Source organism: Dromiciops gliroides, chromosome 2, assembly GCF_019393635.1.
Source record: "Dromiciops gliroides isolate mDroGli1 chromosome 2, mDroGli1.pri, whole genome shotgun sequence".
NCBI lineage: Eukaryota > Metazoa > Chordata > Mammalia > Microbiotheria > Microbiotheriidae > Dromiciops > Dromiciops gliroides.
This window is the reverse complement of record NC_057862.1, coordinates 137,920,225-137,943,666: the sequence shown is the minus strand read 5'-3', so window position 1 is coordinate 137,943,666 and position 23,442 is coordinate 137,920,225. Positions and strand designations below refer to the sequence as shown.

Here is a 23,442-nt window from a genome sequence, read left to right as displayed (position 1 = left end):
GACTAAAGGAATGACAATGGGCAGTAGATTTGGAATTTATGGAAGTTATCCAAATGAATTACACCAGTAGGAAAGAAAAGTAACCACCATAGTAAAGCACCTGCTTCACATCTACAAAGGCAGAGAGAGTCCTTATCAAGTCAAAAAAGGGGGGCACTTTCAAAATGGAAAGCAGCAAACTAAGACCACAGCAACATCAATGCAACAACTTCAGTCTTGCCTTATGTTCTATTCTAGATGGACACCAACTTACCTGGAGATCCATTTCTGCCAAACTAATTAACATCCGAGCTATAAACCTTTGCCAGAAGCCAACGGGCACAAAACTCATTTTAAACACCCTCTGAATCGTGTTCGCAGCCTGGTGCCTCAAGCCATGGGTATCTAAACCTGGCTTGGCCGGAAGAAGATGTGGTAAGAGGTAACTGAAACAAATCAAATGTGATAGATCAAATTTTTAGCCAATTCTTTGCAGTAGCTTTGACTCTAGTTAACAGCTTGGTTTCAAGAGTATGCTGTACTTTAGACATCGAGGTTTTGTGTAGGTTCAAAAGGCATCATCTATCATGGAGACTGGAATTTTATTATTTGTAATAAAGCCCAACCTCCTGAGAAGCAACTACATTCCTTGTTTTTCATTTCCAAGTGAAAATAAATGATTCTACTATACAAATTCATCATGTAAGAGTAATGTGATGTGAAGAAAATGGATTCTGAAGGCATTTGTGGTTAGAAAACCATGATCAGATATGACATTAAGATTGATTAGAGATGAAAGAATTTTTTAATGCCAATGAAGCTGTAATAAAAGCAGCAGAGGAGTCTTGGTATACAGTAATAGAAATTGCCCTGATTTGGGACTAGAAGACAGAGGTTCAAATCTTAGTTTTGACACTTATACTTTGTCTGAGCTTGGGAAAATCATTTCACTTTCTTGTGCCTCAGTTTTCCTATTTGTAAAATGAGGAGGGTGGACTAAATCACCTTCAATGCCATTTCTAGCTCTCAATTCTCTGAGGGTCAGAAATAAATAGAGCTATGAGTGTTTGAGAAAAAATATAAAAATCACTCAGGACAGACAGTAGCAGCTAATATTTTTTCCTTTAAAACAACATTGTTTTAGTCACTTAGGACAAATTTATGTGTCCTAACAGCAAGATTAGGTCTGTAAAAAGTTTTTGTTTTTTTTTAACCTGAGAAAATACATGCTCATAATGAAAACACTGCGATGTGTCAATAAGGAATTTATGTCATTTTATCTTCATCATTTTGTGATGATCGTGTTTGAAAACTTTGTTTCCTTAAGGACCTCTGCTGCAAAGATATCATTCGTTATGTGTCTGTGTGTGAGACTACGTTATAAAAGGCTGAGAAAGCATAAGATGCCCTCTAGGAGTGTACAGGGCAGCTAGGTGGCACAGTGGCTAGAGCACCAGGCCTGGAGTCAGGACAACTCATCTTTCTGAGTTCAAAGACAACCCCAGACAGCTATGTGACCCTAGGCAAGTCGCTTAAGCCTGTTTGCCTCAGTTTCCTCATCTGTAAAATGAACTGGAGAAGGAAATGACAAACCACTCCTGTATCTTTGCCAAGAAAACCCCAAATGGGGTCAGAGTGGACACAACTGAAATGATTCGACAAAAGGAGCTTATGATGGAGAGACAATACATCTTTGTAATGTCTAGATAATAGCAATTTCAACAATAAGAGGCTTGAATTTTGCTCTCATAGGCGGAAATGATGAATCCTTAAAAAAACACTGTAAGGTTTAAGATTGATCAAAGTTCAAGAAGTTCCATTTCAACATCATACCCATCATGAGGTTACAGAACCTCTTATGAGATATTCCCTAAAGTATGTTACAAGGTAAATTAGCTCCTGTCTGAAACCACCTTTGGTGTAGCAGGAAAAAAACAACCATAAGTTTTCAAACATATTATATAAACTAAGATGATATAAATCTTTGATTTGGAGCAATCTGACCTCTGAAAACTTGAGACATAACAGCAAGCTGCAATGTAGCAGTTTCATGCCATAAAGCTAATAGGCAACCTGTTGTTTAGCTAATAAATTAGCCTTGGAAGATTTCTAAAAAACCATTCCAGAAATGTAGGCAATTGGAAGGTCAATGAAATATGATGGACAATGATATCTTCTGGGAAAATAATAGAATTTAGAGCTGGAAGAGATATTAAGGAAGGTCTTTGTCTCTTCCCTCTCCCCTGCCCTTCACATCCAATCAATCACCCAGTCCTATCGATCCTTTCATATCCATCTCTCCTCCTTTCCAGTTCTACTATTACCACCCTAGGGGATCAGAGCTGGAAAGGGCTCATCAGAGCTCATCTATTTCTTCTCCCTCCATTTTAGGGATGAGGAAACAGAGACCCAGAGTGGCAGACTAACTTGTCCGAGGTCTTGCACAGAGTAGGTAGTAGGGCTGAATTCAAACCCATGTCTTCTGATTCCAATTAAGGTGGCCTTCCAACTGCATAGAATCATGGGATCTCAGAGGATATCCAAGTAAGCTGATACTTAAACAGGGATCCCCCCTCAATAACACCCTCAACAAATGGTCACCCAGCCTTCTTTGAGAAGGAACTCACTGCCTCTTGAGTCTGTTCCATTCACTTTTGGATCTCTCTAGTAATAAAAAAAATCTCATTCTTTACATAAAACTTGAATTATCTTTATTGCTCCTAGTTTCCCCCCTTGAGAGTTGGGTGGAACAAGTCTAATCCATCTTCATGTGGCAACGTTTCAAATGCTTGGAGAGAGTGATCATAATACTAAGCCACTTCTCTTGTTCTGACCTCTTATCATCTTAAGCCTCAATGACTGAATTATCTGACTAGTATCCCTTCACATTTCCTCTTCCCTAATGTATTGTGCAGACTGTGTACAGGTTTGTAGTTTTATCAGTAGCATGGAGAAGGGTATACATCAATTGGAGGATGACACAAATCTGGCAAAGAAAGCTAACATGCTAGTTGACAGAGTCAGGCTCCACTTAGATCTTGGCAGGCTAAAATACTGGATTTAATCTAAAAAGATACAATTTTAAAAAGACAAACAAAAGGTACTGTACTTGGGTTAAAAAATCAATTTCCCAAGTACAAGGTGGGAGAAGTATGTCTGGATCATAACTCAAATGAAATAGATCTGGGAGTCAGCCTATTCAATAGAAGTCAACGGTGGCATGCGACGGTCAAAAAGACTAATGTTATTCTATGTAGTAAAAAGAGAGATCTTGTATCTAGAATACAGGAGAGATAAGCCTGCTATACTCTACTGTGTTCTATTGGAACACAAGTATCATGTTCAACTTTGGCTACCACATTTTAGGAAGGACACTGACAAAACCAGAGAGTGTCCTGAACAGGACAACCAAGAAAATAGTGAGCTAGAAGCCGCAATGGACAGACCACTGGACCTGGAATCAGGAAGATCTGAGTTCAAATCCTGCCTCATATGCCTACTACATATGTGATCTTGGGCAAGTCACTTACCCTTTGTCTGCCTGGGTTTCCTCATCTGTAAAATGGGGAAAATAACAGCACTTGCCTCCAAGCATTGTTGTGAGGATGAAATGAGATATTTGCAAAGTTAAATTTTGGAGGAAAGAGTAAAAGATTATTCCAAGAATTTGAACCTGAATGATTGGTGGTACCATCAAAAGAAATTAGGAAATTGAAAGGAAGGGCTTTGCAAACATTACATTACTGTATGAATGCTAGCTATTATTATTATCATCTATCAGAAATCACTGTTAAAAGACCAGTGGACTACTCCTATCCCCAACACATGGTTTTAATTGTTCTTTGTCACCCTCCTGGTTAGTAACTTCCAAATACCAAATCAACTTACCTGTCATTGGCAACTGGCAAGGCAATTTCAAATTTGGCTAGAAACTGAAAATATTGTTCTTCTGTTTGTTCAGTGAAGCCTGTTCCAACTAACAGCATCCGGAGATCCTCTGCTCGAATCACTCCATTCTTGGCCACTGACTTGGAGCTCTTAATGTTAAAAATCCGTTGCAGACATTCTGATAACCAGATTGGATCAAGAAAGTAGAGGTTTCTAAGTCCATGGCTTGTGTCCGGGAAATGTAAGAGCGTTCCTGTTTCTATGAGGAAGCTGATAGCTAATCCAAGAAAGACATAGGACAACCAAATACCAATATTAGAGGAATTACAGTGGTAGGGGATCTAGGAAAAGCTTTGGGGAGGGGGTGTCTCTCTGTTGATTTTTTCCCTGTTGCCCACAACTATACTTAGGTATCCTATCCTAAAAAATCCTTCCCTTGGCCCTACTGTCCCATCAAGCTGTTGGCTTATATCCTTTCCCCTTCAGGTAAACATGCTGACTGTGAAGCTTCCATTTCCTCCACACTCACTCAACCTCCTTCAGTGTGACTGCTATTTCTACTGAAACCGCTCTCTTCCAAGTTACCAATGATCTTTTATTTACTAGATTCAATGGCTTTCTCTTAGTCCTTATTTCCCTTGACCTCTCTGTACCATATGACCCTGCTGACCACCCGCTCCCTTCTAGATGCTTTTTCTTGGCTGCAGATGCTGGCTATGGTAATGTTCTCCCCTAATTATTGTACTATCTACCTGATCACTCCTCCATCTTTATCACTGGTTTGAGAACTTCCTTTTGACTCCAAGTGTGGGTATCTTTCAAGGTTTCCCCTCAATAGAATGTAAGCTTTTTTTTTTTTTAAAGGAGAAGGATGGTTTTGATCTTGCCTGTGTCAGATATATAGTTAGGCATACCTGTATACTGGGTATACAATGTCAGGTATATAGTAGACGCTTAGTAAATATTTGTTAAATGAAAAAATGAAGGCCCTGTCTTTAGCTGTTTTCTCCCTAAAATCTCTCCCTTGATGATTTCATTCATTCTTATGACTTTGATGACTATCCAGATAACTCTCAAATCATTATATTTAACCCCAATTTCCACCCTACCCCCAAACTCAAAATTCACATATGCAATTGCTTGATGAACATTTCTACTTGGATGTACCACTGACTCCTCAAACTCAACATGTCCAAGAATGATTCACCATCTTTCCCTCTATAGGTGCCCTTCCTTTCAACTTTTTAATCTCTGTTGATAGTACTACCAATCAATGAGGCTCAAATCCTTGAAGTTGTCTTTCACTCTTTTCTCTCTTTCAAAACCCACATTCAACCACTTGCCTAGTCCTGTCTACTCAACCTCCACAAGGACATCACACCCTCCTCTACCCCTCCTGTTATTACCCTGATTACTATGACAACCAACTGTTCTACCTGACACTAGTTTCTTCCTTATCCAATTCATTCTTTACACAGGTGCCAAAATAATTCTCCTGATGCACCAGTTTGGCCATGTCAGTAGCCTGCTCAAAAACTTCTAGCTACTCTCTATTATCTGTAAGACAAAATCTCCTTGACCTGGCATATACGTGCCCCCATAATATAGCTCCCATTTACCTTTCCCATCTTATTTTACACTATTCTCCTACTATATAATCCAGTCAAACTGGACTACTAGCTGCTCCCTGAACTCATCCTATACTTCCTCACTCCATCCATCTGCATAGACTTTCCTTCATGCCTGGAATACAGCATCTTCTATTTGCCTACTTCCAGACTTTTCTTCCTTTAAGCCTGAACTCAGATATCTCTTCAAAAAAGGCTTCCTGATTATGCCCAAAGGGCGATAAAGCTGTGCATACCCTTTGACCCAGCAATACCACTTTTGGGTCTTTTTCCCAAAGAAAGCATGGAAAAGGGAAAGGAACCCACATGTACAAAAATATTTATAGCTGCTCTTTACGTGGTGGCAAGGAATTGGAAGTTGAGGGGATGCCCATCAATTGGGGAATGGCTGGACAAGTTGTGGTATATGAATACAATGGAATACTATTGCGCTGTAAGAAATGATGAGCAGGAGGAGTTCAGAGAAACCTGGAGGGTCTTACATGAGCTGATGATGAGTGAGATGAGCAGAACCAGAAGAACATTGTACACAGTATCATCAACATTGAGTGTTGATCTACTGTGATGGACTATATTCTTCTCACCAATGCAATGGCACAGAAGAGTTCCAGGGAACTTGTGATGGAAGAGGATCTCCAAATCCAAGAAAAAAAAAAAAAGAACTGCAGAGTATAGATGCTGAATGAACCATACTATTTCTTTTGTTTTTGATGCTGTTGGTTTTTTCTATTTTGAGGTTTTTCATCATTGCTCTGATTTTTTCTCTTATAACATGACTAATGCAGAAATATGTTTAATGTTATTATGTGTATATATGTATATATATATATATATATATATATATATATATATATAAAACCTATATCAGATTACCTGCTGTCTAAGGGAGGGGGGAGGGAGGGAGAAAAATCTGAAATTGTAAAGCTTGTATAAACAAAAGTTGAGAACTATCTACATGTAACGGAAAAAAAAATACTTTATTAATTAAAAAAAAAAAGGCTTCCTGGATTCCTGTATCTGAAAATGAGCTTCCTCTACAAATTTTCCTAGAGCTCTTTGTCTCAATCTTTTCTTTGCCCTACTCCAGTCTGTCTTGTATTAGACACACAAACATGGATATTTTCATTAGGCTAAAAGCTGATAAAGAGCAGAGATTGCTTTATTTTCATCTTTTTATTCCACAAACCTCCTACAATTTTTTTTGGGGGGGGGAATAGACATATAATTTCATTGGTGTAGAGAAATAACTCCTAGTGATGAAATTTTTTTTTCTACTGTTCATCTTCACCTGGTCTACAACTGAAGTCTTAGAGAACTATCTAGAGCATTGAGAGATGAACACAAAGTCAGTATTTATCCTCAACCTACCTTTTCCTGACTTTACAGACAGCTCTTGATCCACTGAACCATGCCGCCTCTCTTCTGCCATAGTGGACAGAAACCTTGACCAGGAGTCAGGAAGACATGAATTCAAACTGGGCTTCAGATATTTACTAGCTGTGTGACCATAGGCAAATCACTTAACCTATCTACCTCCGTTTCCTCATATGTAAAATGGGGATAATAAGGGTGGTTGTGAGGATAAAATTAGATATTTGCAAAAAGCTTTGCACACCCTATGTATATAACAGCTGATTATTATTATTGTCAATTATTTCATTACCTCTCTCTTAGACTACAGTGGGTTTTTAATTATATTATCAGACAGTGCCATTGGCCCACTTTTTAAAATTTTCCCATTCCTACTGAAGGTCAAACTATAATTCCCCTACTAAATCATTCTGTTTTTTCTGAAGTGCAATAACAGGAAGTTCCACCTTCTTCTTAGGACACTCCCCTTCTTCTATTACAGCCTCACATTTCCCCTCCCACCTCTTCCCAGTCACAGCATTTCATCAGTTACTTTCTCTAAGATTTTAGTACACAATTCCATGGCCTACCAGACTGTAAGTCTTCATAGTCGTTGATGTCATTTCCTGGGGTTTGTTCTACTATTTGCTCTATCTGTTTATCTGTCAGATACTGGACATCATCTGTCTGATTTCGTCTCTGTTGCTCAGCTATAACTGCTTCTTGGAGACTGAGGTAACTCCTTGGTATCTGTGAATTAGGTCAGACAAAAAAGCCTTGCCAAGTTACTGTGGGAAACATATACCACTTCCAATTAATTTTGCTGCATAGTGCAGCTGCATAGTGACTATGGGACCTTAGACAAATCGCTACCTCTCTGGGCCTCCCTCATCCCCCCAATCTCTCTTAATTCTAGTGCCTTCTAATGCCTTCTGCTAGTGCCTGTTAATTATTTCCTATTTATCCTGTATATAATTTACTGTGTATATATTTGTTTGCATGTTGTTTCCACCATTAGATTGTAAACTCCTTGGAGACAGGACCTGTCTTTTGCCTCTTTTTGTATCCCTGGCACTTAGCACAGTGCCTAGAACATAGTGGGCATTTTATTTATTTATTTTTATTTCGAACTTAACAGACAGTAAACAAAATGAGCATTTCCACATACTCTGCAGAACAGAAGGCTAGGATTATAAATGAAACCACAACTTTCCACCAAGTAGACTCTGCTTTTCTTTTTAGATATATAACAAATTCAACATGTAACTATTTCAGCCCATTTAATTTTTTTCCAATTGTAAATTTAAACAAGCCCCAAACAAAAGGGGCATTTCATAGAGCAGATTGCCCCATTTATCAAGTGGGAGGTGATGGTGATGAAAATGGTGAACCTCCCTACCTGAAGTGAAAGGGGGGGGGGGGCATGAATGGAATGATGTCTTGACACCCTTCTCAGTTCTAACACCTATGACTTTATAGAAGCTCTATTTGATCAGTACACTTTCCCCTAAACATGTTTTCCCTTTTTGACTCTCTGACACTGCCCCCCCCCCCAGGAACCAATGGAGATGTAAGGAAAGTGACATGCCACACATTATTTTATAGCCAAGAAAATGTAAATGTGCAAATCTCCAAACAAACAGGAACCAGGCAGGACAAGATCTTTTTTATGAGATGAGAAATACCCACCAGTCTCCCTGCAAGTTTCTGAGAGCCAATGGTGCTGCCAGTATCCTTCATGTTACACGTAACATGAAAAATCAGCTGGCGGAGTCCTTCATGACCTTCCAGACTTTTACAAGAGAGTTCACTGCAAATGGAAAGGGGAAAAAAAGGAGTAACGTTTACTCATAAGGAAGACTAAACTCCTCAGTGCATTATTATTTCCATGGCTTTGTTCCTTAACAAGGCACTGGATAGTCTCGATTACTTGACCTGGAGGGAACTTTTCCCTATGTGGGAAGAGAAGGTGGGGGAGGGGGGAAAAGGGGAGGGAAAAAGAGAGGAACATGGAGGCCTGGGGTGGGGAGAGATGACCCATCAAAAACCAGAGCCCATATTCTCTATTCAGTCAACGTGTACTGCAAGTAAATGGAACTCAATTCCATAGTAGGAAAATCTACAGCAGGGAATTGGGGACTGTGCCAAGAATGTGGTACAGTCTAAGCAGGGAATCGTCATTAGGGAGAGGTGGAAGCAGTTGCCAATGCTTCTCCGGCCAACACAGAATCTATTTTATCCTAGGAGACAGGGGCCTGGGATTTCCTGAAGGGGGCCCAAGTCATCCTCCTCACCAAAAGGAGGCTGTCACCTCCTGATATTATTATTGCAAAAGGAATCCAAGCTTGCAGAGAGGAGACTGCTGGCCAATAGGCCTTTGTTTACCTTAATGTTTAATTGATTTTTAGTTTAGTTAGGTGATTTTTTTTTTTTTGTAAACAGGGCAGGGAGGAGGGGAGTGACTTGATTTTTAAAAAGGCACTAATCCTGTTCCTCTGACTCCTCTCATGTGACTCAGGAGTTTAGATGAAATGGACTTTTGTTCTCAAGGACTCCAAGAAAAACTTATAGCCTTTACAAGTCAAGAAATGTTTCCATGTGGGAAAAGAAAAAAAAGTAACCCCAGACATTCAGGAAGAACCTGCTTGCTCCAAATCAGGCATACCCACCCAGCTGCCTTTCCTGCACAATATAGTTTTAATAGTTTATTTCATGAAATGGGGCTGTATAGCTCCCCCCACCACTAAGACACATTCTCACTAAATCCTTTTCCCCTCAGGGGAAAAAAAATGTGTGGGGAGGAGGGAAGGGGAAGGAGGTGGGAAGAGAAATTTTAAGGAGTTTGATTTGTATCAGAAGCCTAGGGTAAAATATGCTTTCATCAATGGTCAGTGGAATGAGCCTCAGGTATCAGCAGTGATAAGGCACTTTCTGTGTTGTTCCACAAAGACTCCCTAACAAGACAAGGTGATTGTTCACGGTGCAATGTCTATCTTGGATTTCCATTCAGTGAAGTGGGGTTCCTGGAAGCCCCAGGAGTAGCCTGGCGAAGGTGTATCACTGTCCTGGCCATCCCTGAATCCTGAACAGTGATAGCCACTTTAATAGACAAATTGATAGAGCACAAAGGAGGGTCCCCACAGTCCTCTTATTGCAGGGCAAACTCTGGCCCTGTATGCCTTTCCTTCCTTGACTAAGGTCAGAGACTCTAGGCTGGCTTGACTGTCTGCCCTTGAGAACAGGGATTCTTAATCTGGGGTCTGTGGATAGATTTTAGGAGGTCCATGAACTTAGATGAGGGGGGGGAAATTACATCTTTATTTTCACTAACCTTTGGTATCCTTTATGTCTTTAAAAAAAAAATGGGTCTGTAGGTTTCATCAGGCTACCAAAGGGGTCCATGACACAAAAAATGGCTAAGAATCTCTGTTCAACAAGGCTCTGTGGGAAGATAGGTTTAGCACTAGAGAAAGAGCAAGAGACTGTGCAGAGCCCAGGTGAGTTGCTGGATGAAGAGTGCCCTTACATGGAGCAGAAAGGACCAATTAACAAGATTCAAACCTGGGAGATGGTCAGTGAATACCTGCATTCAGTTACTACCCAGGGACACGATGGCGCAACAGACACTGAACAAGACAAGGGATACTCACTGTAAATGTTTGAAGGTGATATCTGGAAAACCAGTGGCTCTCGATCCGGAGGGAGATCGACAAAGCGCCAGCACATATGCTCTCAGCGTAGCAATCCTTTCAACACGAAATTTAGTCTCAATTAAGTCCAGGTGTGTTCCTACCACTAGCACTACTGAGTTGGGGGCCTTTGCCTGCAAGGGAAAAACCAAAGGTGTGTGTTACCTTTTATGTACCCAGACACAAAACAAACACAAAACAAAAAACCCCAAACAAAAAAACTTAGGAAATGGCAAATGAACAGCTTGAAGAAAACAACTAAATTCCTGGGTATGTCCATAATTCTTAGGATCTGTGACTTGTTTATAAATTCTCAGTTGTGAAGACCTGTGGCTTAAAACATCTCTTTTAAAAGCTCATTAGCAGGGGCAGCTAGGTGGCGCAGTGGATAGAGCACCGGCCCTGGAGTCAGGAGGACCTGAGTTCAAATCTGGCCTCAGACACTTAACACTTACTAGCTGTGTGACCCTGGGCAAGTCACTTAACCCCAACTGCCTCACCAAAAAAACCAAAAAACCAAAACAAAAGCTCATTAGCATAAAGTGATGTTCAAAAATAAATGTCCAGTTAGCTACAACAACAGTATGAGGGGGTAGGAAATGTCTTGATATTCCACATCCACAGTGTCCCACCTCTGCAAAGTGGGGAGGGATTCTGCCTTGCTTTTAGAGTTGTGATGTAGCGCCTCAATCATGGTTTACTACATGACCCGAGGCCCCCTTCAACTGGATGCTGCTCCACCCAGGTCTGCATCCCATATTTGAGATCTTTTCTGATTTTTTCTCTCATCAAAATTTATCTCTTATGTCCTTTTGGGTCTTGCTGTATTCTAAGTGATAGCTAATGGAGCATGTAACATTAATAGAGGCCTTCCAAAAGAAATGCTTATGATGAGTCATAGACAAGATGGTACATGGACAGATAGAGACTCACAGGGGTAGCCATTGGAGAGGCAAGGAGGCAAGACCCTTGAATGTGGAGTCAAAAAGAGACTTGGGTTCAAATCCTATCTCTTGATAAACTACTAGCTATATAACCACAGGCAAGTCACTTAATCTTTATAAGCCTTTATTTCCTCCTCTGTAAAATGGGGTTGTTGTGAGGGACACATGAGATAACATATGTTTGTTTGCAAACCTTAAAGCTCATATAAGTGTCTGCTATTATAATATCCTTAGATTACATCACCTGGATGGGTCCAGCCAGATGGCAAAGTGGATAGAATGTTGGGCCTTCAGTCAGGAAGACCTGAATTCTAATCCAGCCTCAGATACTTACTAGCTATGACCAGGGCAAGTCACTTAACTTCTGCTTGCCTCCATTGAAAATGGGGATGATAATAGCATCTGCCTCAGAGGGTTGGTGTGAGAATCAAATAGGAAAACATTTGTAAAGGGTTTAAAACAGTGCTCAACACACAGCTGGTAATGCTTATTCCTTTCCTCTTCGTGTATTGAATGGATACACAAAAGCTTTAACTGAATAACAGCAAGACTTAGTTGTTCTATTTCTGAGGTCATCTACCCAGGCCATCCCAAATCTAAATAGCTTTCGAAGTGAATGGACACTGGTCTAAGAGAAATGACAAGAGTCCCATTTTATACTCTTGATTCCTAAGAAAGAAGGAAAATGGTGGTGGCTTCTTACCTCAATATTCAACAACCAAAACTGAAGGTTTGCGACAGCCTCTTCCCCTAGTGCTAAGTTCCAAACAACCACATACAAGGCTTTGTCTGTGAAGAAACACTGATTGACTGTGGACATGCTGGCTGGGCCGCCAATATCCCAAACATTGAACTCCACAGAATCAACCTACTTGAACAACAACAATAACAAAAAAGCCATTTTTACAAACTGTTTCAGTAAATCCCAAAAAGATCATGGTGAACTTATTAGCCAAGATTTGGGTGCTTAGGAAAAAAAAAAAGACATTAAAAAAGTTTCAATGTTCCCTTTGTTCCTCTCAGAAATCAGTAATCAGTGGGTGGGAAAAGGGCCCAGCCGCTCATCCTGGTGATGAGAGAGATGGGATTTTTACTGGTGGGCTTCCAGTAGATTCCTGCAACACTTTTCTTCCTCACAAGGATGGAGGATCTCTGCTATGTACAACACTGGCAACCACAAAGGGACGGTGGGAGCTTATATTGATCTTGGTCTGGGGCAGATTCGAGAGGATTGTTAAATTTAGTTCTCAGCTGAAAATGGTTCTGAGAAACTCAGCTGGAGGAAATCCCATTGCTGAGATCATTTTTCAGCACTCAGTCACTGAGGTTTAACCTCACAGGGAAGCAAGACTGGAGGAGACTCTGGTTTCCAAACTTTGCAGGCCAGTGAACACCACCTACTGGGGATTCCTAAAACCTTTGCTAACACAATGAGGGTAAAAAGCAAGGGGGCTTGCTGGATGACCTAGATGAACAATAGGCGACTGGGGTTTCCACACATGAAAATGAATTGTATTGAGAAGTTCCAGCTTTTGCTTCCCAGGCCAGATTTATGTATCTGGCACCCTGATTGTAGAAAGAGATCCTGACTCACAATACTCTCTATTAATTCTCAAAGACATAGTCTGAGTCTCTACCTTTATACAACCAACTAAGAGGCCATCATGTTTCAAAGGTCAATGTAATGCCAAGCACAGCTTTATAAGAAACAAGCTGTTCAGTTTATTCAAGCATTCATGATTTTTCCTCTAATTAAACGGGAGGAGGCTTCATTTTTGTGACAGAAAAGGGCAAGGGAAACTCTAAATGAGAGTAACCCAGTAATGGGCCCTCAAGACCAATAATTCTTAATCACAGTTAAAGGAATAATAATGGCATTAAGTAATTGTTAATGACTGAATCCAAAATGTGGTTATATTAGGGGAAAAAACAACTTCCTTTCATCAGAAAACTGCAAAGTCCTTTTCTGATACTAATTAGCTAAGGCTTATGTCTTGGCTACTCTGGGTGGGGGGGGGGGCAGGCTCAATGTTAATTAGCAAGGGAAAAATGTTTTGACTGTTTTGACCCTCAGTGATAGAACTCTGTTCTTGTGAGGATTAGACTCTGTGTCCTTGTCAGAACTTAAATCCAGTTTAAATGCCTAATTGCTTGAACTAGATTTCCTCTAACCCTGAAGCAATTTTAAGTGAAGGACTCCACATAAAGGAAGGCTTCTTTCTGCCATGGAATGATTCATTGGAGAATGTTCTGGGGGAGGATGACTTTTGGAAAATTCCCATGACATGTGTACATCAAGATACCCAAGGTTTTTCATGATGATTGGGAGCCTTGGGATCCAGATGAACAGAAGTGTGACGATACCCAGGACAATGTACAAAAACATTATTTTCACTCCAGGAAAACATGAGTTCAAATCTAGCCTCAGACATTTACTAGCTGTGTGACCCTGGGCAAGTCACTTTAGCCTCTGTTTGCTTCAGTTTCCTCATCTATAAAATGAGTAAAATAACTACCTATCTTCCAGAGTTGTTATGAAGATCACATGAAATAATAATTGTAAAGTGCTGAGCATGATGCCTGGCACATGGTAAGTGCTATAGAAATGTCAGTTACCATTATCATTATTACTTCTCTATTAGCTCTATTAGAGAAATCTAACTTCCCTACACTGTTATTCTCAGGACAAAACAATTCTCGATTACACTTGGTAGTGTATGCATGCATATGTGTACACACACACATGCATGTGTGTGTACCCACATGTATGCATGCACACATACATACAACACATGTAAATATACATGCAATGCATACAAAGTAATACTATATAATACATATTAAAAAGTTTTGGTATTGAGAAAAGCTCTTTTGACCTTCATTACATTGAAAATCTAAGATTATCTCCGGGGGCATCTAGGTGGTACAGTAGATAAAGCACTGGTCTTGGATTCAGGAGGACCTGAGTTCAAATCCAGCCTCAGACACTTGACACTTAACTAGCTGTGTGACCCTGGGCAAGTCATTTAACCCTCATTGCCCTGCAAAAAAAAAAAAAAAAGAAAAAGAAAATGTATATAGAATTTGATGACTAACATACACTCCCAAGGTCAGGTCTTAAACAGAACCTGAAAAATAATAATGCAGGCAGATATTTGATATTTCACTGCCTAAATTTCAGCTTCACATATAGTGAGAGCTTTAAGAAAGTTATTTGCTTTGAGAACAATTCCATTTGACCAAAGCATGTAATGGAATGAGTGTCATGGGACTCATTGGCAGTATCTAAATCTGTGTTTAAGGATAACACTGCTGTGTTGGTGAAGAGAACCAAGTGAGACATTCCCTCCCACCCAAATGAACTTTTAACTCTAACCATTATTGACCTTTGCTTTCATTCCAGGTGGTTTTTGTAGCTCCCATTTGGTGGTCCTGATAGTGGCATCACTGTGCATCATCTGTGGAGGTCTCCCAGTTTGTAAAATCTCTAAGAGAGTTGACTTGCCCTGTCGTGGAGGACCCACAATAATCATTTTCATTAGCTTGCATTTTTCTGCTTTCCGAAGTTGAGCTCTCAAGTAAGCTAATATAGTTTTGGGGCCTATACAAAAAAAAATCATAAGAAGGGAGAAATCAATATAACAGATGACTAACAAATACACATGCTCACAAGCATCCAAACACTACTCTCAAATTCTACTGCAGAGTTTGGTGGGGGCGGGGAGGCGGGGAGACTTCACAAGGAAAATTTTCACTGAACACAAACATGGATATGATACCCATTGAGAAAAGGGTTGAGTAGGAAAGAAGTCACAACACTGATGACCTATATGAGTGAAAATCTTCAATGAATCACAAAAAAAAGAAACAAATTTTCCTCACATATGATTAACATTGTGTTTATGGTCAAAATTATATTAATTTACAACCAGAATAAAAAATTCTTAAGGTTCTTAAATTTTTGAATGATGTATATAAACATGTATATGTATATATGTGTATGTACATACATATATGTATATATGTATGTATATATACGAATATGTATGAAATTTATATAAATAAAGTAGAGTTTGCTGTCAACTACTGAATACCTGGAAGTGAGGAAGGTACTCCATGAATGATGGGTGGACGGACCCCTGTTAGTAGACTCAGAGGAAAACACAGACAAAAGGGGCACAGAATAGAAAGGCATAGCTATGGATGGGTGAATGACTGGAGGAAGCAATCCTATTGATGAGATCAGATCTCCAGTGGAGTAATGAGTTAAATGAATATCTGTTATACAATTGCTTTGTACTCCTTATTAATTGGGGAATCCTTTTTTTTTTTTAAGGAGGTAATGTAGTCATAACATGGGCAGTAGGTTGCCTACCTTCTTTCTGGATCTCTGCAGGGATGTTGCTGATATTCAGGTCTTCTATATCTAGCTGCCAAAGATTAGCTAACTGTCCAAGTTCTTGAGGAAGCTCTCGGAGACCTGGATTACTGAAAATACACACACACACACACACACACACACACACACACACACACACACACACACAAAATAACCAATGCTGGGATGACCACTGGATAAAGATTATGTCTTATTCATTGCCATTTAAAGTTTCCAGTTTCCATCATAAGCACTGAATCTTTGTTCTATTTTTCTAGTGTTCCATTGCTTATTTTAAAGTCTTTCCTTTTGGAAAAATCAGTAAGAGAGATGGAAATTCTTTCCTCTAGGAACCTTGGGTCTCAGAACTGTGTTCCTCTAAAGTTTCATTTTCCTCTAATTTTACTACCATGAAAGATTACAGAAATGTGTTATTGGAAGGTCATGAGCAGTGAACAAATTTTGTATTTTTATTAATCATACTTAAATTATGTTGGCTCCTTTTATTTCTTTAAGGAGGAAAGGATAACAGTTATAAATTTTAGCTTTTTCTCTCCCATTTGAAGGAAGCATTGAGGATTATTATTAGTCATTAAAAGAAAGTTTACAAAATTCTTTGCAGTCCAAATATAGATGCAGTAAATTTAAAGTGCCAAGTATACTTTGAAATGTGAAGAATTTTGCAAACGCTCATGTAATGGCTAATAATCCTCATAAAACCTTCAGATGGGGGAGAAAGGGCTAAAATTGACAAAATGATATCTTTTCCAAAAAACAAAACCATCTCAAATAATCCAACTTAATGTGTAAAAACTCATGATTATTTCAGTTGACGGAACTGCTTTTATTTTTGATTTATGCAATCACAAGACACCACAGAGCAGGGGAGGTTTGCTGATTCAGGCAGCAACATTGGATGTGCAAGTCATTGGGCAGGCATCATACAGCTTTACCCAATCTGTACTTACTTTCCTAAGTAGAGTTCTGATAAACCTTTCAGTAGGCAGACAGATTGTGGGACCATGTCAAGTTGATTGTCATTCAGGCACAGGACTTCTAAGGATTCACTAAGAAAGGCTGGAAATTCCAGCCCAGAACCTAAAAGAGAATGGTAGAGATGATTATAAAAATTAAAATAACATTGTGTCAAAATATTACCCAGTGATGATTTCATAAGAAAAGCTAGCTCCTGTCTCAGGAGATAGAGAACTGACCTTAGTGTCAGGAAGCCTTGAGTTCAAGTCTAGCCTCTGACACTCAATGGCTATGTGACCCTGGGCAAATCACTTAATCTCTGTGTTGTAGGCAACCCTGGGAATCTAAATTGCAGAACAGGTGATACTCCACATTGGTAGAGGAAGATTCCTTAGCAAGACTTCCCTTTAGGTCAGGGGTTTTAAAAATTAATACTTAGGGGGCAGCTAGGTGGCGCAGTGGATAAAGCACTGGCCCTGGATTCAGGAGGACCTGAGTTCAAATCCGGTCTCAGACACTTGGCATTTACTGGCTGTGTGACCCTGGGCAAGTCACTTAACCCTCATTGCCCCACAAAAACAAAAAAATAAAAAAATTAATACTTAATTATGATTGTAATATAATAATTATTATTAATTAATATTAATGCCACCAATTACAAGGCACTATGACATAGTGAATAAAGTATTAGATTTAGAGTCAAGAATCACTAGGTTCAAATGTCACTTATGACATTTATCAGCTGAGTGATGCTATGAAAGTCACTTAAGATCTTTGTACATCAGGTAAAACCCTAAGACATCTATTAAGTCACTGATGGGTTGTATATATTTTGCTGAAGGAGATTTTCACACTAGGATCCCCCATGCTGAACATTACATCACCCATTGGGAACATTATGTGGCTGCCATAAAATAAAATGTCCTGTGGTCACGTAACTAGTATTATTTCGGAATGTAATGCATCTCAAAGCTCTTGGTCCTCAGTTCTTAAACCTACATTTATGAGAATCACAGGCTTGAATTTCGGCAGAATTTTTGAATTTGCCTTTATTCTTCCAAGAAGGAAAAAAAAAAAGTAAAGACTCCTTGAGATTCTTTTCAGCTCAGTAAGCCCATGATAAACAGAATGCAGTGTAGTTCTCTTGCTTGTATCCCTCTTGGCATGGCCCTTAAAGATAAGCCAGCATTTTCTTTTTTAAAAAGTTGAAGCAATTCTTCTTTTCTCCTTAGAGACAGCTTCCTTTCAGCAGTAATGTGGTACCTTCACCTCAGAGAATGTTTTGTGAGAGAAGGTAAAGGAATACCAAAAATTCACTCCTTTGAAATTCCAGTTAAGTTGCATTTGGAATAAAACTCTTCTCAGGAGCTCCCGATACAATAATGAAGAATGCTACCTTTAAAGATACTTTTGCACAAGATCCTAGTTCCATGAGGAAATGCTCAGTAAGTGCTTTTAAGAACAGATGAAAGGGGATGAAATTCTTTAGTCAGCTGTATTCATTCACTTTTTCTAGAGAAAAGAAACCTAGATTCTTCTTTCAAGAAAAAGTCAGTTCTCTTTGACACTTTGTGTCCTCACGTTTCAATTTCAAAGTTTTATTGTAGTGTTGAATACCTACTGAATCTGTATTGAAAGAATAAATCTCAATAGCCAATAGATGCATTCAGAAGCTGCTATGGCAAACATCAGTTACGCCCCGTCATACATCTTCTACCTCAACGTGGAAAAATGCCTGTTGTGTAGAACACAGCTCGAGGTATTTATGAACTGTAATTATTTATTCATAAGTTATTTATGACTCTGCTGGCTTGAATTTTACCGTAAAAACAGCCATCCAAAATTATTTTTGGATGAGTCCACTGCACGAATATGACCACTTGTATGTGCATAAAATTACCCTGAATTTTATTACCCATCTGCACACAAGTTATCTTTGGTAAATCATTCCTATTCCAGGGATAAATAGTTTGGGAGGACAACTACTGAAAGCAGTAGCTTTTCTAGGCAGTAGTCTTCTTTTCCCCACAATTGGTAAGTCTAAGTTTTCCTATACATAGTAAAAAAAAAAATGTCCAATTCTGTGATTTCATGGTTGGAAGGAGCAAAAGTTCCTGAGAAAACTCCTTCAACTGATTCAGGAATTCATCAGTTACTATAATTTTAGAGTGTTGTCTGGTGGTGGGGCACCAAGAGGTTAAATTACTTGCTCATGGTCACATGTGTCAGAGATAAGACGACCCCCCCTTTCCCCCCGGTCTTCTTGACCCCAAAGTTAGCCCTCTATTCACTTGATCATACTTCCACTTAATAATAATTTTAAAAAATCATTTAAATTCAGGGGCCTCCTGATTGCCAGTTGTAACCTGAAATTACCAGTCTATGTACCCTCCAAAGAATTCTTCCCAGGAAATTGGGTCATGTTTTTCCTTTGTTCCTTTAAACAAACAGATACCTACTGGACTCAGTTTATTTTCTAGGATATTTTCCCAGATCTTCTTACTGATCTCATTTGTATTTGGTTGACTTATCCACAAAGAGGTCCCCCTTTTCTTCTTGTGAGCTTCTCATGATCAACCTTTGAGGGAGGTATCACTGTTTATTAGCAAGAGAGATATATTTCTGCTCTGAGGAGCAAAGGTAGCACAAATCTCATTGCTGAATTATAACCCTGGCTCCTTACTCTTATCACATGCTAAGAAAGACATCTATATTGTCAACTAATGGGCCAGATTCAACATGTGAACAATGGAGGAGTCAGACCAAATATATTATATCTCCCTTTTCTGTAACCAATCACTCTTATCTCACAATCTCTACAATGGCACCATTGAGAAAATTTGTTTACTCTCTCCAATATGTATTGGGAGGACTAGTACTTCTTGTGTGAAGGTTTGCTGAGCACTTTTCAGGGTTCTGAATCCACCTTTGCTCTCCACCTCTCACCTGATTCTCACCTATGGGTCCAAGAAGCTGTAGCATGTGTAGTGGCCATCTTTCTAGGCAGATGGCTAACTAGGTTGAAGGTACCTGACAGGTCTCAAACCCATTGATGAGTTAAGGCGGTGTCTACTGCAAGCATGTGCAAGCATTTGGGTTGACTTCCCCTGATGGAATAGATGGATAAGAATAATTTGTTCCAATGGCCATGAAGGAGATTGAAGATGGTTTCTGGAGTGCTTAGAGCTTGATCAGACACTAAAGATGCCAAGGCCATCTACCATTTTGCCACTGAACTTTGATGATGCAGAAAGTGCAACTGCCTCAATTAAATTCAATTCATGCACAAGTCAAGACATCATCCATGTCATTGGTCCTCTTTGAAAATGAAGGATGAACAACAACCCTATGATAGATACTTTCGGGATCATAGCATCAGAGCCAGAAGAAGCCTCTGAGTTCATCAAGTTTAAGCCCTTAATTTCACAGATGTGAAAACTGAGACCCCGAAAGGATAAGCGATTTGTCCATGTCACACAGATAGTGGCACATCTGGAAACTTAGGTTTTGTGATTTCAAATCCATGAGGTCCAAATCCTTTATACCACAGGATCTTAATTTGGGTTCCAGGAACTTTAAAAAAGTATTTTTGAAAACTGTATTTCAACATTTCCCTACAAATTCCTTTGTAATCCTATATATCTTATTTGTGCATTTAAAAACATTTTTCTTTTTTTCTTTTCTTTTCTTTTTTTAAAAAAATTTTTCTGAGAAAGGATCCAAAAGCTTTCTCTGATGAATGGATATGATGATTCTATTTCATGATTTGACTTCTAAATATACCAAATACCTTACTATAAAATATTCCTGAACTTTACAGATTCTAAGCACCCTTTTACCATCATCTGATAATGAATGGTACAGTGGAGAAAGTACTGGCTCCAGGATCAAAGGCCATGGGTTCAAAATTCACCTCTGATGCTTACTACCTTTATGAACTCATACAAGTCATTTAATCTCTCTAGGATTCAATTTCTTCAGTTGTAAAATGAGGAATTTGGGCTAAATGGTCTCTGAGATTAATTTAACTCTAGACAATAATTATGGATATCAATGAATATGATAGTTTCAAATATAAAATTCATCATATATAGTAATTATTCCCTAAAATGTTAAGGGGAAATAGAAATGGTCTTTTTAAACAAAAGACAACCAGACACCATGTTTTTTAACTTGTATTTACATCACGTATCACAAAAACTACAAAATCATCCCATTAAGAGCTTTTCTATAAAGATTTCTGCAACTCCCCTATGTTTTCTCCCAGGTGCCACTATAATGGGTTTTTGGGTTGACTTTTACATTTAACCCTAAATCTATTCAAAGCTGGTTGCTCAAAAAATGCCACCCATCTCACAAAGACAGGTTTGCAGTTGCCCTGGTTGAGTCAGATGGAAGACACACAAGACATTGTTTTTTTCCCTTCAATCCTTCTACAGTCACTGAGGGGGCAGTTAGATGGCACAGTGGTTAAAGCACTGGCCCTGAATTCAGGAGTACCTGAGTTCAAATCCGGCCTCAAACACTTGACGCTTACTAGCTGTGTGACCCTGGGCAAGTCACTTAACCCCCACTGCCTGCAAACAAAACAAAACAAAACAAAAAACATAGTCACTGGGGTTTAGCTGATGGCCCTTTGAGCTGGGGAGTGGAAGTTTAGCTCAAATAGGATACTGACTTCATCTGGCAAGTTTTTAAAATATTGTGAAGGAAATTCTATTAGCTTTCCTTTCCCCTTCCAACTGTGGGGTTCCATGTTCCTCAGGAGAGCTGCACCCAAGAATTTTTCAGCTAATAACTTATTTTAAGTGTTACCTACTTTTTAAAAAGGAACCTATAAACGTGTGGATAATTACTTGCTCTATAAAAGCATTTTTCACTTGGAAAAGTGATGTACCGAGGTGGTCTTTTAAAAGGCAATTTTTTCCCCCTGTATTTGAAATAGAATGCAATTTATAAAAAAATTAGACTTATGGAAAACTTTACAAGAACCCATCAATTCTACAAACTGAGGCTTATATGTAAAAATAAAACTAAGGATGATACTACCATAGAGAAATGAGACAACTTACTAAATCATATTATATTCTGAGCCCATATAGAACTCCAAGTTATAGATACCCTAGTAAGTTCCTTAGAAAAATAACAATGAAGGTGAAAGTAATGATCTGTACTGGAAACGTGAAAATAGCTGTAGTCAAAGAAATTTAGAGTTGGCCTTATTGATTATCTATAGCCAGGGGTTCTTAATCTTTTTTGTGTCATGGACCCTTCACGAAATCTAGTGAAAACCCCCTTCTCGGTATAATGTTGTTAAATTAATAAAATAAAGTATGCAAGACTATAAAGAAAACCAATTATATTGAAATAATTATCAAAATATTTTTGAAAAGCTTCACAGACCCCAGGTTAAGAACTTCTGATCTAGTCCAATTCCCTCCAAGTATTCTTTGGTCTATGTGGGATTTAATTTACAGTAATGCAGACCATCTCCAAAGCTAAGCAAAACAGATCTTTCAAGTCTAGCCAGAAAGCTGTATTGCCTTCAAGAGTACTTAATTATTGGTTAGTTGTCACAGAAGAGCCACTTTTGAGAACAGCTGACTTTATAAGCACTTCAGCTTTTAGAACAAAATGAGATGTTGGTGAGTTTAAAGGCAGGAGCGTGTTCCATTGGTCCCCCAAAGTTTTCTAGCAATATGTTACAGTCATCTATCTTTCTTAATTAACCACTGTGAAAACTACTGGAAATTGTACTTCTTCGTCTGACAGACTTTCAGGAAAATCTATATTTCCTTCTCAAAGTTTATTGAATCTGCCAGGCTTGAATTATGTGGGCCCAACAACATCTCCTCTGGGAGATAGTGATGAGGATCATGATGATGGAGTTGGGTTGCATTGCCTCAAAGAAGGAAGTACTTGGGACAAAGCTGGACTGGATTATCTGACACTGCTACCATGGTAGACTGATTTATTGAGAAGTGCTACATCAGGGATCATGGGATATATGAATAAAAGACAACCTACTTCAGGGTACATCATCCCAATATGACACCACATGTTAATGGTGTTTTCTGCCACTTCAGACAATAACCTCCCCCACACATACACACACATGGGAAAATTTCACATATATAGTGCCTGGCAAACCTATCCAACACATGCTGTTCCCAGTTTCTATTTCAGGATGGGAACACAAGGTGCAAATATACCTGTCTCTGTGCATGAACGCTGTCTGCTCTTGGTATTGAAGAAGGAAATCCTCTTTGTTTTAAGTCCATCTTCATTTCTGTGGGGAGATTGTAAATGAAGTAGGCAAGATATGACCAGCTTGGTTTACATCAATAGGTTTCTATACAATGCCAAAACATCTGACCAGAAAACAAACAATTCATACCATCTCTTAGAAGCTATGCTATAAGGGGCAGCCAGGTGGTGCAGTGGATAGAGCACCAGCCCTGGATTCAGGAGGACCTGAGTTCAAATCCAGCCACAGACACTTGACACTTAACTAGCTGTGTGACCCTGGGCAAGTCACTTAACCCCAATTGCCTCACCCCCCCCAAAAAAGAAGGTATGCTATAGGAAGGAACAACCTCTGTTTGCTCTTT

The 23,442-nt window shown here is 39.1% G+C and overlaps 1 protein-coding gene across 4 annotated transcripts in view; it reads right to left on the bottom strand.

Annotated features, from left to right (window-relative positions):
• LRRK1 (leucine rich repeat kinase 1) overlaps positions 1-23,442 on the bottom strand; it is a 174,837-nt gene that overhangs the window by 48,075 nt on the left and 103,320 nt on the right. For all 4 annotated transcript variants that reach the window (XM_043989261.1, XM_043989258.1, XM_043989260.1 and 1 more), the window contains 10 exons: positions 23,044-23,120; positions 16,825-16,954; positions 15,854-15,966; positions 14,865-15,079; positions 12,182-12,346; positions 10,496-10,668; positions 8,535-8,655; positions 7,436-7,595; positions 3,868-4,144; positions 254-425 (listed from right to left, as the gene is read on the bottom strand). In XM_043989261.1, coding sequence (XP_043845196.1) covers positions 254-425; positions 3,868-4,144; positions 7,436-7,595; positions 8,535-8,655; positions 10,496-10,668; positions 12,182-12,346; positions 14,865-15,079; positions 15,854-15,966; positions 16,825-16,954; positions 23,044-23,120 — 1,603 coding nt within the window. The remainder of the gene's footprint in view (positions 1-253; positions 426-3,867; positions 4,145-7,435; positions 7,596-8,534; positions 8,656-10,495; positions 10,669-12,181; positions 12,347-14,864; positions 15,080-15,853; positions 15,967-16,824; positions 16,955-23,043; positions 23,121-23,442) is intronic.